Genomic DNA, 18,038 nt, shown 5'->3' on the forward strand with positions numbered 1-18,038 from the left:
AGAAAAGTAACCAAGAAACTCTATGTCTTTTAAATGACCTTAGAATGAGAATCTAGGGCATACCTGGGTGGCTCAGTCGGTTAGGCATCTGCCTTCAGCTCAGGTCCTGATCTGGGCTGAGCCCCACATAGGGCTCCCTGCTGATCAGGGAGCCTGCATCTCCCTCTTGCTCTTCCTGCCACTCCCTCTGCTTGTGCTCTCTCTCTGTCAAAGAAAAAAAAAATCTTTTTAAAAAATAGAATGACAATCTAATATTGTAGATATTCACATAGAAACTTGCTGTTTCTCTGTGTGTAAATGAAAAATTTTTGTACTAGAAATCTAAGGTTCTGCTGCTTTTGAGCTTTTTTTTCCTAGCTGTATTGAGGTCATTGACAAATAAAATTGTAAGATATTTAAAGTGTACAACTTCATTTGGTGTAAGTATACATTGTGAAGAGATTCCCATGCTTGAGTTAACATATCACCTCACATATTTGCCTTTTGTGTGTGTGTGAGAATATTTAATTTCTCAGCCAATTTCAGTTATATGATACAGCGTTATCAACCATAGTCACCACTTTTGAGCTTTAAGAATACATTATCTGGTTTCAGCAATGGTGACTTAAAACAAATTTTTTTTTTTAAATTTCTTTCTTTCTTTCTTTTTTTTTTTTAAGATTTTATTTATTTATTTGACAGAGAGAGAGACAGCCAGTGAGAGAGGGAACACAGGCAGAGGGAGCAGGAGAGGAAGAAGCAGGCTCCCAGCGGATGAGCCTGATGTGGGGTTCGATCCCAGGACTCCGGGATCACGCCCTGAGCCAAAGGCAGACGCTTAACGGTTGAGCCACCAAGGCGCCCCTAAAACAATTTTTTTAATAGACTTTTTTTTTAGAGCAGTTTTAGGTTCACAGCAAAATTGCAGAAAATACAGAGTTCCCATATATTTACTGCTTCTACACATTCACAGCCTCCCCCACTAACACCATTCCCTCCTAACATGGTATATTTGTTACAATTGAACCTATATTAATATGTCATTATTACCCAAAGGTGGTACATTCTATGGATTTTGACATGTATAATGACACATATCTAACATTATAGTATCATATAGAATAGTTGCACTGTCCTAAAAACCATTACGCTCTGTCTTTTTGTCCTGGCAATCACTGATCTTGTTACTGTCTCCGTAATTTTGCCTTTTCCATAATGTTATATAGTTGGAGTCATTCAGTATGCAAGTTTTTCAAATACCATCCTTTACTCCTACCAATGATATGTTTGAGTGCCTCTGTCCCTACAACCTCCCCAGGATGTGTTATGCAAATTAGGTATGTTGACCAGTTGGGTGGGTGAAAATAGTGTTTCAGTGTAATTTAAATTTTATTAGAAGGGCCCATTTGGGGGCACTGTAACATATTTCTAAGAAACTTCCCAGATTTAGAAGCCACCGATCTAGATCATCAAAATAAGTGTATCACTGAAAACAACTTATGGTTACATTACTTACAAAATTATGTTAAGCGGCTGCAACATATCGTGTATTAAAAATTATAACATAAACAATATTTGCCACAGAATTTAATATAATTTGGGGGGAAATGGAAGCGTTATGGAAGCGTTATGTTTCAAAAAGAAAAACAAACTTGAGTTCTCTCATACTTGAAGCAGACAGCAGTTTAATATCAGGACTAATGGTAGACCCTATCAAGTGATGACAATAAGTGAGAGAATAAAAGGGACAATAAGACTGGAATTGACCACTCCGTGAGCCTGCCACTAACTCTCGTTTTAACGAGATCGTTCGTTTTAGGAAGCCACATGACTTTGTATTACTTACTTGGTTTCAGGTTGAATTTTGGACTCTACTTAAATTAGAAACTGGCTATGTGGAGAGGAAATGGCCCTAATCTACTCGTAGGCTGATGTACAAAACAAACCCAACACCACATACCTTCGTCTGCAAAACTGAACAATGGGAAGCACGTGGGGCAGTTCCTAGGCGGGAAGTGGGGCGGGGCGGGGCGGGGTGGGGTCAGGCACAGAGGGTGGGTTAGCTCCGCAGTGGAGGAGTATCCGCCGGATCGCCCGCTCGTCCCTCCTCCGTGACGCTACAGGGAGAGCCCGCCCCCAGCTGCCCAGGAGTCCAGTTATCTCTGCGCCTAGCGAGCGCCCCGGAAGCTGCCCCAGCCAGGGGTCATGATGGGCAGCAAGATGGCGTCTGCCAGCAGGGTCGTTCAGGTAAGGAAATTCGGTCGTTTTTTCGGACCGGGGGCGGTAGGGATGTTGCTGATTATAGCAAAGGCGCTGGGGAGACAAGGCGGTGGCGGAGGCTGCGCGGTCACCGCGCCCTTGGATAGCGCCAGCGACGCGGCCCGGGGGTATGTGTGAGAATTGGACCTCGAGCCTATTGGGTCGGGCAGTGAGCCGGGATTATAGCTGAGGGTTCAAGCCAGCCTGCAGGACTGCACGTAGGCAGCTGCGCGGTCCCCGGACGGTACTCTGCCAGGATCTCCGTAGCCCTCTTAGGAGTCGGCGGGCTAGGCTGCCCTGGCAATAGTCTGGCCAATCGACGTTTAGCATTGTCTGTGGTGTCCTGGATCAGCCAATCGTAAGGAAGGCGGTAACGGTGAGTGGAAGGAAGCGAACCTTGTATCTGACCCAGTGTCCCTTCAAGGTCTTGGGAATGGCCGTAGAACTGGCCCTGCGAGCTGCGTCCTCACCCCGGGCCTGTTCTCCCCCACCAGTCCAAGCGTCTAGTTACTGGCTGGATGGGGGGAATTGAAGGGGGAAAAAGATACTATTTAAGTTTATCTGTAATGTCTTATATTACAGATGTTCGTTTCCCAAGCCTTTTGTTGTTGGTTTCCCAAGCTTTTTTTCCTTTGAGTTTAGATTGGTAGCTAGAGGAACTTTGTTAATCCATTACACATCAATTACGAACTTCCGATAGCTTTTGTATTTGCTTCTCCAGCTGTGATCATTAAATAGGAGAGGTAAAGTTGGTATATAAAGGGACACAACCTCCACATTTGTGGTTGTTTTACACAATCTGTTTTCAACTCTCAAAGTATATTATTGTATGAATTTCGACTCTGGTATGAGAAGTGCATTTACCTTTACACAAATACACCTCTTGAAAAGACTTCCTAAGGTTGTTTCAGTTTGAAAGATAATCCTAGATCCCAGCCTTCGGTGCCATTGCAAGGAATGATCCCACTATTCATTCAGTGGGTACATATTGAGCATTAACTAATTAAAGATTCTGTGAGGACAAGGAGAACCTCTAACAAAGGACTGGTGTCCATATGTATAACCATACATATCCATAATATATAGCTCATCTTAATAATGGCTTAACAAGTTGAAACTGCACAGAAGAACATACAGAAATGAGCGATAAGCATGTAAAAAGATGTTCTACTTCATTACTTGCCAGGAAAATACAAATTAAAGCCAGAAAGTACTACTGCATCTACCAAAGTTATAAAAATTTTAAAAACTGGCAATACTGAGAGATGACAGTGTGAAGCCCCTGAAACCCTCATTCGTTGCTGGTAGGAGTATAATTCGTATATCTACTTTGCAAATCTGTTTTGTCAGTCTCTACTAGTTAAACATACCTACCCTGTGACCTAGCAATTTTACTCATAGGTTTATGCCCAAGAGAAATGGGTGCACATTTCTACAAAAAGACATTTAAAAATGTCCAAATGCCAAGCATATATATATTGGATATATTTGGGCTGATGTAAGCAAAAAGATGATAATTTATCATTTACAAAATTATTTTGACTGCATGAGACATGGAAAGAAGGTGGGTAGTTGTATTAATTCAGGGTTTGAGATTTACAAGTGAGGTGAAGATACACCTCCAAGAAGGAGGTTGAGAGTGTTGGTAGTAGAATATTGAATGGTCCCTGGATTCTAGGCTAAATAAGAAAAGAGGTAAAGTCAGGGTGGAACCAGTTGACTGGAAAAGGGAACAATCAAGGAAATGAATGGTTTGGTGAAGCTTATAGTGGGAAGTAACAGAGAAGAGTTATACGTTAAAAGGTGTAGTTGAGGTTAGATTTTAGGTTAACATTTTAGGGACAATACAGCTTTGAACTCAGTGAAGAATTAAAAACTCTTCAGAAGTAAATACTGAAGTAGAAGGAATATCAACGTAAATAGGCAACTCAGAAGTTTTGTTAAAGGAAATAGTGCATGAAAAGAGGAAAATTTTTAAAAATCACAGAATAATGAAGGAAAAGATTAGAAGGATTCAGATAAAGTCATAGAAATAGATAAAAACAGGAAGATACAACTTTTATATAATATAATAAGTAGTCTCTGAAAAAGTAAAAGCAAATAGAACAAGTCTCAAAACCTGTAAGTTAATAAAACTTGCCTGATGTAAAAGAAGATTTAAACCTATACTTGAGAGAATTAACCAACTGTGGTTGACTAATGGGTATATTCTAGTAGAATCTTGATATTCCTTTTTTAAGATTTATTTATTTGAGAGAGAGAGTGCGCATGCATGCAAGTATTCAGATGGAGGGAGGGGGGCAGAGAGAGAGGGAGACAAGCAGACTCACCACCGAGTGGGGAGCCTGTCGCAGGCAGGGCTGAATCCCAGGATCCTGAGGTCATGACTTGAGATGAAACCAAGAGTCAGATGCCCAACTGACAGCCACCCAGAGGCCCCTAGAATCTTTAGATTTTAAAGGAGAAAAAAAAATTTGGGTGATCCAGGCTACAAGACCAAGCACTTAAAAGAGAACGAAAGTTACCAGAGTTTCAACAATAATAGTTCATAACGGAGGACATATGGATAACATATTTAAGGTAGTTAAGGATGGAAAATGTGAACCAGAGATGTATCTAGCTACATTGACCTTCGAGTTTTAAAGTCCACAAATTCTTCTACACCTTCAATAACTCGGAATATGGTTCCCTGGAGCCCTTCCTACTAGATCTCTCAGAGAATGAAAGACAACTAAGGAATACTTAGTTGCACTTGGAGTTGTTTCCACATAGGAAATGGATATGAACATTGAATGTATGTGACTGTAAGAACTAAGACTAAATAATGGAGATACGGGTGAAAGACTTGTTGGTAATACTATTGTTCTGACAGTATAGCTCTAATTCAACTTTTAAAATGGAGAAATAAGGGGAAGAGTATACAAAAGGTAGAATACACTTGCTACTGCCCCTGGTTATTAACTGGTAGTAAAAGATGGGAAGAAAAGCAGAGAAGAGATCACTGTCACCTGCTTTCACTCTTTCTCATAATAATGAACCAATGGGTAATATCTCAGAAAGTGGCCATTAAAGGTATTATGTAAAGGTATAATGTAAATATAAATACAGAAAAGTATAATTTACAAATCTTTCCAAATTAAAAAAAAAATCCCACAAATGAAAGCAAAGAAAAGGTAATATGACAAAGGAATTTATATTTAAATAATCACAAAATGATACAACAAAACATACCAAACTTGTGAGTTTTATCTGTAAATGTAAATGGTCTAAATCACGTTTAGAAAATCATTCTCAAATTGGCTAACAAATGCCTGTCCGGTGTTGTGCTATATATGAGGCATACCTAAAGCTAAGAGACTTAGAAAGGTAAAAATTAAAATTAAAAATTAAAAGCTATTTAATTGATATGTGACAAAGGAGCAAACACAATAAATGGAGAAAAGATAGTCTTTTCACTAAATGTTGTGGAACAACTGGATATCCACTTGGAAAAAAATGAATCTAGACACAGATCTTATACGCTTCACAAAAATTGACTCAAAATGGATCATAGAATTGTATGTAAAATGCAAAACTATAAAATTCCTAGAAAATAACATAAAAAATCTAGATGAGCTTGGGTTTGGCTGTGACTTTATTTTTTATTTATTTTTTCTGAAGATTTTATTTATTTATTTTGACAGAGAGGGAGAATGTGAGCACAAACAGGGAGGGGCAGAGCCAGAGGGAGAAGCAGGTTCCCTCTGAGCAGGGATCCCGATGCAGGACTCGATCCCAGGACCCTGAGATCATGACCTGAGCCGAAGGCAGACGCCCAACCAGCTGAGCCACCCAGGCATCCCTGGCTGTGACTTAGATACAACACCAAAGCCATGATACGTGAAAGAAATAATTGATAAGCTGGATGTCATTCAAATTAAAATCTTCTTGTCTGCAAAAGACAGTTAAGAGAATGAGATGACAGGCCACAGACTGGGAGAAAATATTTGCAAAAAACATCTAATAAAGGACCGTTATCCAAATTATACAAAGAACTCTTAAAACTTAGCAATAAGAAATCAACCTGATTTAAAAATGGGCAGAGTGCCTGGGTGGCTCATTCCCTTAAGTGTCTGGCTCTTGATCTCAGCTCAGTACTTGGATAGGGTCCTGAGTTTGAGTTTGGGGCCTGCGCTGGGCTGTGGAGCCTACTTAAAAACAACAACAACAACAAAATAGCTAAGACCTGAACAGACTCGTCATCAAAAAAGACAGATCACAGGCATATGAAAAGATGTTCAACATCTTATGTCATCATGGATTTGCAAATTAAGACTACAATGAAATACCACTTCATACCTATTAGAGTGGCCGAAATCCAGAAGAACATTGATACCACCAAATGCTGGCAAAGACGTGGAGCATTAGGCACTCTCATTCACTCCTGGTGAGAATGCAATATGGTACAGCCACTTTGAAAGGCAGTTTGGCAGTTTCTTTAAAAACTTGATATACTTTTACTTTATGATCGAACAGTTGCCCTTTGCTATTTACCCAAATGAGTTGAAAACTTACATCTACATAGAAACCTGCACATGGATATTTATAGAGGCTTTATTCATAATTGTCAAAATTTGGAAGCAACCAAGATATCCTTTAGTAGTAGGTGAATAGATATATAAACTGTGGTACATCTCGACAATGGAATATTATCCAACACTAGAAAGGAATTTGCTATCAAGCCATGAAAAGACATGGAGAAAACTTATATGCATGTTACTAAGTGAAAGAAACCGAACTGAAAAGACTACTTATTGTATGATTCCAAATATGTGACATTCTGGAAAAGACAGAACTGTGGAGACAGTAAAAAGATCAGTGGTTTCCAGGGGTTAGTGGGGGAGGAAGTGATAAATTGTAAATGGATCTGATATCTTAATGTAAAAAATGAAGCCAAAATTGCAAAGAATTATACATGCACAAATGAGTGCATATAAAACTGATAAAATCTAAATAAGCTATATGGACTGTATCAATGTCAGCTTCTGGTTTTCATATTGTGCTATAGTTACATAAGATATTACTATAGTAGGAAACTGAATGAAAGTACCTGGAATTTCCGTGTACATTTTTTACAACTTCCTATGACTTCATAATTATTTCAAAATTGAAAATTAGGGGCGCCTGGGTGGCTCAGCTGTTAAGCATCAGCCTTCAGCTCAGGTCCTGGGATCGAGCCCTGCATCAGGCTCCCTGCTTGGTGGGAGGCCTGCTTCTCTCTCTCACACTCCCCTTGCTTGTGTTCCCTCTCTCGCTGTCTTTCTCTGTCAAATAAATAAATAAAATCTTTAAAAAAAATTGAAAATTAAAAGAAACAAAGCCATGCAATACCAAATGAAAATAAGGCTTTCTTTATAACCTGGGAACAGTGAAAACTTTCCCAACTATGCTTTAAAATTAAAATACAGTAAGGGGAAAAAACTGATAATTTGGGCTGTACTAGAAAGAAAAACACCTTTACTCACCCAAAAAAGTAAAAAGCATTCGACTAAAAGCACTAGGTGAAAAATTTGCAAAGGGTTAATAACCATACTATATAAAGAACTTGTAAGCATAGAAAAATAGGCAAGAACTGTGAACATACTCTTCACAGGTGAAGAAATGAAAATGGCTCTTAACCATATGAAAAGTTGGACAGCCTCACAATAAGTGAAAATTAAAACTACATGGAGATAACATTTTTCCTCATTTAAATTTTATTTAAAATGTACAAGTTAGATAACATAAGTCTGTTGGGAAGGCTGTGTGTAAGCAGGTATTTATCGGTCGCTCTAGGAACCAATATGGGAATGTTAAACAGTATAACCTCTGTGAAAGAAAATCTAGCAATATCTCTCAAAATTAGTTTTTTATCTTTTGACCCAGCAATCCCTTTCCTAGGAATCTATCCCACAGATATACTGGCACAGATAAGAATAGTATGAGAATATTTACTGTATGCATTATTTATAATAAAGACGGGAAACAACCCGAATGTCCATTAATGGGACAGGCTGAATAAACTCATGGCATTTATCATGAATTTATCCTGACCCCTTAGGTTCCAGTCTGAACACCACAGCATTCTTCCTTCTCTTCCCCCCATCCCACACTTGTATTTTCTTTCTCTCACAGGCAAATCCCTGGGTCCCCCAAACATCAGTATAAATGTATGTACTCATTTGCTCAGTCCTACAGTAGATACAAAATGGTGTCAAAATTGCTGTATTTATACAACTACAAACACCAAACTACTAAGTAAGAAGTTTGAAATTTCTTTGTATTTCTTATTATTGCCTTTAGACTGAAGTATAGTCTAAGCACTATGAAAGTTATTTGGATCAGCTCTTTTTTATTCCCTTAGTTATGTTACCCAACTAATATACAGTTAGAGTTGATTCTTTGTGTTTACATTTTGTTTAAAAAATTTTTTTTGAGAGAGGAAAATTTGAGCATAAGCTAAGTATTAGATGATATTAAAGAATTATTTTTTGCTTGTTAGTTGTGGTAAAACGTATCGGGATTGTGGTTTCACAAAAATCTTTTTCTGTTAGAGATACATATGGAAGGTATTAACAGGTAAGAGGAGATGGTTGGGATTTGTTTAATGGGGGAAGGGGTGATGAAATAAGATTATATTACTGTTGAAATTGTATAATGTGTTTGTCAGGGTTTATTTTATTTTTTGCTTATTAGGGTTTATTATAGTACTCTCTTTACTCTTATGTATTTAGAAAAATTTGTTTTAAGGGGACATCAGGGGCACGTGGGTGGCTCAGTCAATTAAGCATCTGACTTTAGCTTAGGTCGTGATCTCAGGGTCCTGGATCAAGCCCTGCATCTGGCTCCCTGTTCAGCAGGGAGTCTGCTTGTCTCTCTCCCTCTCCCCCTGTTCATTCTCTTTCTCTCTCCCTCTCTCAAATAAATAAAATCTTTTAAAAGGGGGGTGGACATGAAACTGGAAATTTAATCTATAAGAGCATATTACATCATGTTTTTAAGTGTGCAAAAGTAATGTTGAAATGGATTCTGTGTACGTATGGTTGTCTAAGTGTGTGTATACATATTCACATGCCCGTATAGATAGTCCTAACTTAAAAATGGTCTCTATTCACTCACTTGGCAAATGTTTCCTGTGCATTTACTACGTACCAGGCACTACTGCAGCAGTGCTAATTCTCTGACACTGCCTTTTCAGGAGCTTAGCTGTCATATAATCATTGGCACATTGATCTGTCCTCTGCACAATATTCTTAAAATGTTCAGGATGCTGTGGAAACACAAAGGACGAGTTTTAGAATCAGACTTTGAAATCCAGAAAGCTTTTTAGAGGGGAGTGATACATGATTGTTTTAAAAGATAAACTGGGTAGCTCAGTCTGTTAGGTGTCTGCTTCCAGCTCAGGTCATGATACGAGGCTCTTGGGATCTAGCCCTGCTACGGGCATCTTGCTCAGTGGGGAGTCTGCTGCTTCCTCTCCCTCTGCCCCTCTCCATGCTCGTGGTCTCTCTCTCGCCCCCCTTTGCTCTCTGTCAAATAAATAAAATTAAAAAAAAAAAAAAGAAGAAGATAAACAGTTGAAAGCAGAGGCATGGAAATGGGACGGGACTGAGGATAGATTTCCTGGCAGAGAACACAAGCTCTAGATGGAAAGGCATGAAAATGGCATGATGAATAGGGAGCAGGAAAGTACTTGAGAATACCTGGAATAATAGGTGTCTAAGGCAGTGGTGGAGAATGAGGCTTGAGAGGTAAGGAGATGCCAGGTCAGGATGGGCCTTGTGAATGACAAATGTGAGTTTGAAGTTTATCTTGAAAGCTGTTGAACATTTTTAAAACTTTTAAATGGGGTATTGAGAGTGGATGGATAGAACATTCTTTCAAGAAGCTTGGCTATGAAAAGGGAAAAACAATCACTAGAGGGAGAATTGGCTTTTTAAAAATCTTTATTTAAGTATAGTTGACACACAATGTTTAATTATTAGAGTTTTGTTTTTTAACATAAAGACGTGTGTGCCCTTATGCTGAGGGAGGCAACTCTATTCCAGCATTTTCTCACAGTAGCACAATTATTGTGGTGTTTTCAGGCCAGTCCCATCAAGCCTATTTACTTCTGTAACCCTATAAAATATATAATATATAGTACATATATACAAATATTTTGCCGATCAACACACATCTCAATATCATTAGTTACAGAGCAACTCAGAGATTACTTTAGATGCAAATAGTACTGTTCATTAGAGCTTTGCATTGTGTATTCAGAAAATTCATATTGAAAGGTCCATTTAAGTTCCTCTATAGCATTATCTGGAATTTTAGGGATAAAACATTAATACTCTGCAAATACCTGTTATAAAAACAATATCATAAAAGTAAATATTTCTGTGGGTATATCCCTCAGACCAAAAGTGCAAACAAATGTTTTAATCTGTTTTATGTGGGTTTGGGGATTATAGATGGTGTTTTCTTATTTGTGCTTTTTTCCATTTCTTCCAAATTTTTTACACAGAACATGTATTACTTTTATAGTCAGAAAAAATATTCTTTTTTTTTCTTTTAAAAATTTTTTTTATTTGTCAGAGAGAGAGAGCCCACACAAGTATGGGGAGCAGGGGGCAGAGGAAGCAGCAGGCAAGGAACTGAGCAAGGATTCCGATTCAGAGCTTGATTCCTGGACCCTGGGACCATGACCTGAAGGCAGACACTTAACTGACTGAGCCACCTAGGTGTCCCAGAAAAAGTATTTTTTTTTTTTAAGATTTTATTTATTTGACAGAGATAGAGACAGCCAGCGAGAGAGGGAACACAAGCAGTGGGAGTGGGAGAGGAAGAAGCAGGCTCATAGCGGAGGAGCCCAATGTGGGGCTCGATCCCAGAACACCGGGATCACGCCCTGAGCCGAAGGCAGACGCCTAACGACTGCGCCACCCAGGCGCCCCAAGAAAAAGTATTTTCTTAATGACCTAATTTTCAGTATGCTTTTTACCCTGTTTTACACTGCTAGATATTGACCTAGTAGGAAAACAACACTCAATATAAGTCAGGAAACTTCGAATTCTTGCCAGGCAGCAGGGCAATATATGTCATGCAACATAAAATCTGTGTCATGTTTTTCATAGGGTTGTTTTTGAGGTCAGTTGGTAGTATACTAAAATGTCTTATAATGTGTAAAGTCCAAAGTTATTTTGAAGAGCAGAAAAGATAAACAAATTAATAATTCATAGACCAGCTTTCCTGGTTGGGGAATAGGAAAACAGTAAGATTTAAAGTTGCTGTCAAATACTAAGCTAGTTTATTTTAACAAAGGTATCTATGAAGCTCAGTAGGTTGTTTCTTTTATAGTTAATTTTAGTGCTTCATCTTTTTTTCCATGTTATTTTATTTTTCCTATAGGTAGTCAAGCCACATACTCCATTAATAAGGTTCCCTGACAGAAGAGACAATCCTAAACCTAATGGTAAGTTGTACTTCAGATTTTTTTAAAAGATTATATGTACAGGCATATTTATATAGGAATACTCTATTATAGGCATTGTTTCTCATTTTAAAATCAGCAGAACCATTGTAGCTCAGATCACAATGCTCTGCTAGGTTTCGTGCAAGTAGAAATTAACCTCTTATTACCTCCATTTAAGACGGTGGTGACTCAACAGCACATGTCTCTGAATTCTTAATGGTATTGAGTTTATATAGGGAAATTTTTGTTCTTTCCTTTCCTCTGTCCTTTAGAAGACTCTCCCATGCTTACATTGGAGAGATTATGAGGTACAGTAGCCATTCCTGTATTTTTCTTCCAGTTGACCTTCTTTTCTTTCATTCACTTATTCATATTCACTCAATAGTTAAAGACTGCCTTAGCCCTGGGCAATCATTGCCTATAAAGTAACTGAAGATTCTGAACAAGTCCTGTTTTCCTCTTGCCCCTCCTTTTTACCAGATCCTTTGTCCCTGGTTTTTTTTTTTTTTTTTAATTCCAGTATAGTTAACTTACAGTGTCTAATACAGTGATTCAATATTTTTATATATCACTCAGTGATCATTATGATTGTCCCTGTTTTTATTATAAGATCTTTGATCTTTAATTTAGGGAGAAGTTTAACAAGTTTTATAGGGATATATATATATATATATATATATATATATATATATATATAAGGTTTTATTTATTTATTTGACAGAGAGAGACAGCACAAGCAGGGGGGTGGGAGAGGGAGAAACAGACTCCCCACTGAGCAGAGAGCCCAATGCAGGGCTCCTTCCCAGGACCCTGGGATCATGACCTGAGCCAAAGGCAATTGCTTAACTGACAGCCATCCAGGTGCCCCTTATAGGGATATTTTTAACTTTCATTGCCACCATTTGACAAAACTTACGTCATGTAGATGATCCATATGGTTTGAACTCCACTATCTAGAAATTTTATTTTTTTAACTTTTTTTTTTTTAAGATTTTATTTATTTATTTGAGAGAGTAAGGGGGGGGGGAGGGCGAGGGAGAAGCAGAATCCCCACCGAGCAGGAAGACTGATGTGGGGCTCAATCCCAGGACCCTGAGATCATGACCTGATCTTAAGGTCCATGCTTAACCCACTGAGCCACCCAGGCGCCCTGAAATTTTATTATTTTACAAACTTGTTTGATTTAGTAAGTCATTCACTTAAAGCTACAATTAAAAAGAACCTTATGAAATTAACTATAGGTACCAAACTATGTTACTCAGTAACACTTCTTAGAATTATACTTAGCATTTGAATAATGACTTGCTTACTCGATAATAGATAACTCAAAGTAGGATTTTAAGATACCTGAACAATTTATTTCTCTAATTACATTTTTTTTTCAGTATCAGAAGTTTTGAGATCAGCAGGACTACCGTCTCACTCTTCAGTTTCACAGCATTCTAAGGGAAGTAAATCACCAGATTTGCTGATGCATCAGGGTCCACCAGACACTGCAGACATAATAAAAACATTACCTCAGAAATACAGAAGGAAACTTGTATCTCAAGAAGAAATTGAATTTATCCAAGTATGTCACTGTTCTTTATCTTAGCTCTGTGTAAAACACATGAACATTTTTGGCTTTTGGAATTTCATAGGCCGATATACTTGCTCTTTTCATCATCTTGTCATGGTGGGTCAATAGCTAAGACCAAGATAGTCAGGTAGGCCAGGACTATTAGAAATAAACCATATACAAGCCCTCAGTAAAAGTACATGAAGGAATATATGTGTGGAAGTATAAAATGGGAAGTAGCAATAGCTATAACTGCATGAAAAAAGCTCGGTAGAGTCCTTGGTAATTTTTCAGTGTGAAGGGCTGCTGAAACCAAGACATTTGAGGACCACCAATCAGGGTCAACCTTGAGTCCTTTCCAGATCAGAAATTGTTTATAACAATGATAGGAGTGCCTAAGAGGAATGAAAAACTGAGATAGTTTTTTTAAACAGCTAAGGATCATTTGCTTAAAATGGGGTAAGTTTGTATAGTGGCCATGAAAACATTTCTTCTGTAAATTTAACACCTAATCTTTTTGCTTTGTTTTTTCCTTTTCAGCGTGGAGGTCCGGAATAAACACTGACAGTGTGACTGCTGTTTGTCATCAGAAAAAGAATAGTCTTTACAATAAAGGACTTCCAAAATGGCACATGAGAAATTATATAGTAAACAACTTGAATAAATACTCTGCAAAAAAAAAAAAAAAAAAAAAGAAAAAAGAAAATTTAGATGGACAATTATATCTCCTAATATATGTATCTTGGTCAGCTTCTCCACAAGCTTACCTAATTGTTTATATGCTTATTAAAGTATAAATTTTTAAATGTTAGCCTATTAATTTACTCTCAATTATCAAGTATTACGAGTGTTGAGCTATTAAAAGTACACAATATCTAGTAAACTGTCCCAGGTTTCCCATTATATCACTTTTGTTTCAGTTTCTTTTTAGACATGGAAAGATTCATCAGACAGAACTGCTGCTTTTGAGAAGTGATTTTCCTGAAATTGGATGAGGATCAGTGAAAGAGTGACTCCATTATTTTTCTTAGTTTTCTTAACACTTCTTCATTCACAAAGTTACTGGAGTATAACTAGTTTAAAAAGCATATCCTACACTAAATGATAAAAATATAGTCAAGGTAAAACAGGTGACTTTGTGGTATTAAAACTGGGAGTTAGTACAAAAGATAATTTGTAACCTATATTCAGAAGCAAATGCCAGAGTTTAAAATGGAAAATAAGAGATCAAAATGAATATAACCTAGGAATAGATGTTTGATTAGAAATTGCAAGTTACTGTGTTATTAGGGGTATTAAGAAAGTCTTATTCTTTGATTTATTTTACTGTTTTGAGTGTCATCATGTGTGCAAATTCTGAAAACCACTAACTTTCTCAAACTTAATGTCTGAGGGTCTCATAAAATCAACCTAAATATTTACCTTATTAAGGCAATTTATGAAACTTTAATAGGGTCTTACAGTGCCAAGGGTATGTATTATTGTGAAAGGAAAGCCTCACAAATCTAAATAAATCATCTTCCATACCTTGAATGATTTCTAGAATATGCTTTAAAGAAGTCATCCCTAATAGTAAGAATAGCTCTTGGGCATTAGACAGAGTCAAATTGTTGTTAAGGATTGCTCATTGCCTGTGGACTAAGCTTTGCCTTTGTTGTTGTTGTTGTTGTTGTTGTTGTTGTTGTTGTTGCTATTCCATAGTTGATTTGCTTCTCTTATAAATTCTCTGTTGTGGCCTAGTATAAATGTTGCCCAAGTAGGATATGAGATAGGTGTTTGGTACTAGCAATAAGCTGTTCTGGTGACTCAAAAACAATGTGATTCATGATTTTTGTTATCATTTTAAAAACTTACTTGGAAAATATTCTTAAAAGTTAGCACTAGTCTCTTTTTTTCTAATTTTTTCATTTCAGTAAAAGAAAGCCAAGGTCAATTTTTTTCTTTCCAAAACAGAGTGAGTTCAGGTAATGAAGGGTGACTTATGTGATACTGTGGGCCAGCAGTCAGAAGCCCCGTACTAGAATCGTCTGAAGGCCATCTTTACTACAGGTCCTACCATGAATGTCACAATGAAAAAATTGATCACTTTTACAGAATTTGTGAGCACAAGTATGGCAAAAAGGCATGTTCACTGGGAATTGGTGTCATAGGATAAGCTCCCAAAGAGGATGGTATAGAAGGAATTCTGGCTTAGTTCTATATAAACAGCCTGTATTTTCATGTAGGAGATAAGCACTTAAATATATATATAGCCATCCACAAATTGCTGAATATGTTCAAGTTTCAGTTTTCCTCCCTAATACTATGCAATATGATAAGCAGGATCCATTCGTGTATTGTGTATTACTTTGTAGCAAATCAAAACGTAATGACTGAAAACCCAAAATGTAGCTAAAAACAACAGTAACCACTTGATAGCTCATTGTTTCTCTGGATCTGGAATTCTGGAGCAGCTTGGCTGGGCAGTTCTGTTCCCTGTCTTTCAGGAGGTTGTAATCAGATGCCAGCTGGGGCTGCCATTAGTGAAGGCTTGCCTGGAGCTAGATGTGGCTCACTCCTGTGACTGGCAAGTTGATGCTGGCTGTCGGCAGGAGTCCCCATTTCCTTCCCCCAAGGCCTCTTCACAGGGCTACCTGATTGAATTCTTGACATGATGGCTGACTTCCCCCAGAGCAAATGATGTAAGCATACAAGGCAGAAGGAGCAATGCCTTTTATGATCTACTTAGAAGCTACAGGTACTCAATTCTGCCATATTCTACAGGTCACCCAGAACAGTCTGTTTCACTGTGGGAATAGATTACACAAGTGCATTGATAATAGAAGGAAAGATTCATTGGGGTCATCTTGAAAGCTGGCTATTGCTAATATGTGCAAGTGCTTTGTAAACTGGACAGTGCAATACAGATGCTGAATGGCATTTTATACATACAGTGACCTAATGAACCCACGATATCACCTACATAACTGCCTTTTTTTTTTTTACCATGCTTAAAATGTCCCCAAATAGGAATTTACGTCGCAGCATAGCATAATGCAGTGATTATCAATTCATATGCCATGATACACTTTGGAACCTCCAGCCTCACAAGTGCACCATCACATCTAGCTCACTACTTAGCTTATTTCTACTACAAGTGAGGTTAGATTACTGTTAAAGTGATGACTTTCAGAAAACTTTGACTTAAGTTCTATGGTGCCATGTATCATTAGGTATATTTTGATACAAGAGATAAATGGTAAAGATGGTGTTTTGGGTAATGTATGAGAATTTTATCTGTGAATGTATCAGAACTCAATAAAACCCTAAGTGATAGGGGCACCTGGGTGGCTCAGTCGTTAAGCATCTGCCTTCGGCTCAGGGCGTGATCCCAGAGTCCTGGGATGGAGCCCCACATCAGGCTCCTCCGCTGGGAGCCTGCTTCTTCCTCTCCCACTTCCCCTGCCTGTGTTCCCTCTGTTGCTGGCTGTCTCTCTCTCTGTCAAATAAATAAATAAAAATCTTTAAAAAATAAAAATAAAGTTTTAAGTAAGAAAAGAAAAAAACAACCCCAAGTGACAAAGAGCTGGAAGGTGACCAGTAATAGTTACGTGATAGCTAACTGAACACTGTCAGACACTTTTCTAAGGGTTTTGGAAATGCAAAACATTTAAGCCTTGCAGTAACCCAATGAGTAGTCCTATTACAAATGAGGTAACTAGGAACAAAAAGGTTAAATATTCTGCCCAAGTAATAAATATAGTGACTGAGCACTTGTGAGGCCAGTATTCAAATGCAAGTAGTCTAGACCCAGAGCAAGAGCTCAACCCTAACTCTGTATTACCTTGACTAAATTATGAACCTTAGTATTTTTTTTAAATTTTATTTATTTATTTGACAGAGACAGCCAGCGAAGAGAGGGAACACAAGCAGGGGGAGTGGGAGAGGAAGAAGCAGGCTCCCAGCAGAGGAGCCTGACATGGGGCTCGATCCCAGATCCCAGAACGTCGGGATCATGCCCTGAGCCAAAGGCAGACGCTTAACAACTGAGCCACTCAGGCGCCCCGAACCTTAGTATTTTGCTTCCTTCTTCAACACCTCTGAAAATGAATATTCTCAACTCTTAAAACATCAAATGCTTCAGCTCAAAACCTTGGAATTACCAGTTTTTTCCTCCACAACCCACATTCAGTCTGTCAGCAAATCCAATGGCTAAAAGCCAAATTGATAAAATCTTAGCCATCTTAACTGCAATAATTCTTTCACCGGCCTTGCTTTTTTTTGTTGTTGTTGTTCTTTAAGCTCATATTGTGGTTTCTCAAAACAGCCATAGTGAACTTTCTGAAACATTAAGTCAGATCATACCACTTGCAGAAAATTGCAGTGGCTTTTTTTTTTTTTCAGTGCCTTTTCACTGACGTCTTTTAACACCCTGTTTTAAACTGCAAGCCCTGCTATGTCCCTCTCCCTGCTTTATTATTTCTGTAGCACTTAACAGTATGAATCATATTTTATCTCCTTCCATTGGAAAGCATGGATCTTTGTTTCCCTGCTGATTTCTCAGCAAAAGAGCTTGTCACATAGTAAGCGCTCAATACACATTCGGTGAATAAGTGAATTAATGTGTTTAACGTGTTGATTTGCATGAAAACTTAGAATCAAGATTGAGTACTGCTCACAATGAACACTTAATTGAGCACTTACTATGTGTAAACTTTCTGGGTGTTTCATTTAGTCTTAACAACCAGTTATGATGTAGCCTATTATTACCATTTTACAGAATAG

The 18,038-nt window shown here is 37.9% G+C and overlaps 1 protein-coding gene across 1 annotated transcript; it reads left to right on the plus strand.

Moving 5' to 3' along the window:
* The first annotated feature begins 2,031 nt into the window (after positions 1 to 2,031).
* MRPS36 (mitochondrial ribosomal protein S36) lies at positions 2,032 to 14,807 on the plus strand. Its single transcript, XM_026498855.4, has 4 exons — positions 2,032 to 2,226; positions 11,653 to 11,716; positions 13,102 to 13,286; positions 13,815 to 14,807. Exons 1-4 carry the CDS (start codon positions 2,185 to 2,187, stop codon positions 13,830 to 13,832), a joined length of 309 nt encoding a protein of 102 aa, XP_026354640.1. The 5' UTR covers positions 2,032 to 2,184; the 3' UTR covers positions 13,833 to 14,807.
* Positions 14,808 to 18,038: the final 3,231 nt, after the last annotated feature.

Source organism: Ursus arctos, unplaced genomic scaffold, assembly GCF_023065955.2.
Source record: "Ursus arctos isolate Adak ecotype North America unplaced genomic scaffold, UrsArc2.0 scaffold_5, whole genome shotgun sequence".
In the NCBI taxonomy this organism is placed as follows: domain Eukaryota; kingdom Metazoa; phylum Chordata; class Mammalia; order Carnivora; family Ursidae; genus Ursus; species Ursus arctos.